This window comes from Alosa sapidissima, chromosome 1, assembly GCF_018492685.1.
Source record: "Alosa sapidissima isolate fAloSap1 chromosome 1, fAloSap1.pri, whole genome shotgun sequence".
Lineage (NCBI taxonomy): Eukaryota > Metazoa > Chordata > Actinopteri > Clupeiformes > Clupeidae > Alosa > Alosa sapidissima.
Genome location: NC_055957.1, coordinates 38,427,258 through 38,429,757, shown reverse-complemented (window position 1 = coordinate 38,429,757; position 2,500 = coordinate 38,427,258). Strand labels below are relative to the sequence as shown.

The following is a 2,500-nucleotide window of genomic DNA, read 5'->3' as shown; positions in this document are numbered from 1 at the left end:
TAGGGCTGTATAAAGTTGTCCAAATTAATAGGTCATAATTAGGCGTTGTTGTAAATATATTGCATGTAGATGTTGTAGGCTACTAATTTTTTAGGTCACCAATGCACGAACAAAACCGGGAAATGGACAAATATTATCACGGGGGTGTCTGTAGATTGGTGTGCAACACATTCATTCACGCAGGCCCTCAAAATAGCATCTGCATTTGCGCCACAGACTTTAGACCAGGGAGTTCCTGGTCTGTGGCGGAATTGTTTTCTGAAACTGCAAAATTGCGCCGGAACACGCCCCGTCTTTTTCCCTAATTTACAGGCACGTACCTGTGGAGGGAAAATTCCAATATGCGCTGACTGCAAAATAGGAAAGACAAAAGCGCGAGTATACAAAGTCAATTGCGCTGGGACGCACGATAGAGCCCAAACACTCACACACACAGCTTGTGTGCTTGTATAACAGGTACATACACATGCATGCAAACACACACACACACACACACACAGACACAGCTTGTGTGCACTTATAACAGGTACACACACATACAGGCACACACACGCGCGCGCGCAGGGCCTGTGTGCAGAGTGGTGTGCTCCGTGCGGGGCAGAGTGGAGCGGGGGCTGCAGATGTGATTTATAGCCGGTGCGGGTGTGCTGCCCCTGGGCCTGTGCACAAGCCCACCAGGGGCCCCTGGCTGGATTAAATTACATTATGCCGTTTGTCAGCAGACAAGAGCTGTTAATGCGCACAAACACATCCGCAAACGCACGCCCTTAGTGACACACACACACACACACACACACACACACACATACTTACATACATAGATACACACACACACACACACACACACACACACACACACACACACACACACACACACACACACACACACACACACACACACGTACACACACACACACACCAACATACACACAGGCAACGTGTAGGAACATTTGGAGCCCACAGGATCAAAACAGATGTTTCCAAACCCTTTTGAAGAGGCAGCTCCCCACTTCATCAAGTAGTGGGTTTACTCGGGGATGACTGCTCTAATCATATTTATTGGCCTCCTGCTGCTCGAGGAGAGAATATGCTATTATCCAGCATAATACATCAGTGGCACCGGCGCAAAGCCCCTACCTTCGCCTCAGATCATCATCACAGGGACGCAGCTGTTGCCATCTCGTCCCTGCCTGCTCTGGTGGTGGTGGAGGCCTGGTCTAATGCACCACTTTGAGCAAACTTGAACAGCCATCCCCATTGCCATCCAAACACATATTTGTCTTCTGTGTGTTGTAGCATATTAATACACCATGATAAAAATGTATCTAAATGTATCCAAAGGCAGTGCTTGTTTGCATGTCAGAGCTACAGTATATGTAGATATGAAATTGAACTGACTTTGACTGAATTTTTAGTCAAAGAGCCAAAGAGAGTGGAATTCAGTCGGACCTCCAGACCTCCTCCAGTCCTGCATCTACCCCCCCCCCCCCCCCCCCCCCCGTTCTCTCTCTCTTTCCCTCTCTCCACTCTCTCTCGCGCGTCTCTGAAAACTAGGAGGTGCCAGGTTGAATTAGCATGTCTGACTGACCACACGCATTGCTGCTCTCCTGTGCGGCCCATGTTGTGTTGCATCACAGCGGAGCTGCTTTAACATATGCCTTCAGAAGTTGCCCTGTCTCTCCTTGTAAAGAGAAAGTCATACTGGCAAAACAGGGGGCCCAGCTCTGAGGGGGTAGCTTGTTAAAAAAGTGATCTCTTCAAAAAAGCTCTCCAAATAAAATCAATAGCATGGGTTTTTTTAGGATGTTTTTTTTTACATTTCGTTTACTTTCAGCCTAGATTCTGACAGCGTTGCATTATGCAGTGTGTTTCTTTGTGTGTGTGAGGAGGAGGAGCAGAACAGTTATGTGTGTGTGTGTGTGTGTGTGTGTGTGTGTGTGTGTGTGTGTGTGTGAATGTGTGTGTGTGTGTGTGTGTGTGTGTGTGTGTGTGTGTGTGTGTGTGTGTGTGTGAGAGAGAGAGAGTTTATGTTTGTGTGCGTGTGTGTGTGTGTATGTTTCCATGTTTTTGTATCGTGGCTAAAAGAATTTTTATAAAAAATGTTGCTCCCCGTCTAGAGATTTCACACTGTTTATTTTTGTCTCCTCTTTCTCTGTTTCTTTTTCCCCTCTCTCTCTCTCTCTCTCTCTCTCTCTCTCTCTATCTCTCTCCCCTCTATCAGCCATGCATCTGTTTGGGTTGAACTGGCAGCTTCAGGAGACAGAGGGCTATGCCTTTGAGAACGGCCAGGTGAAGTCGGACACGGCGCCCACTAACTCGGTCACCGCGCTGTCTGCTGACAGTGGTAAGGAGTCTTCCATGGCAGCAGTCTCTATGCAAACACACACACACACACACACACACAAATATTCAATCAGATAGACTCCCGATAGTTCTCGATAGTCCTCGATATTCCCATGGTCTTTTTTACTAGTGCTGTTCTTAGTCTCGTTAGCGTGTT

At 47.4% G+C, this 2,500-nt stretch overlaps 1 protein-coding gene across 1 annotated transcript in view; it reads left to right on the top strand.

Annotated features, from left to right (window-relative positions):
• The window catches only part of tenm3 (teneurin transmembrane protein 3), a 222,978-nt gene that overhangs the window by 129,627 nt on the left and 90,851 nt on the right, over positions 1–2,500 (top strand). The window contains 1 exon segment of the mRNA XM_042087438.1: positions 2,222–2,344. Coding sequence (XP_041943372.1) covers positions 2,222–2,344 — 123 coding nt within the window.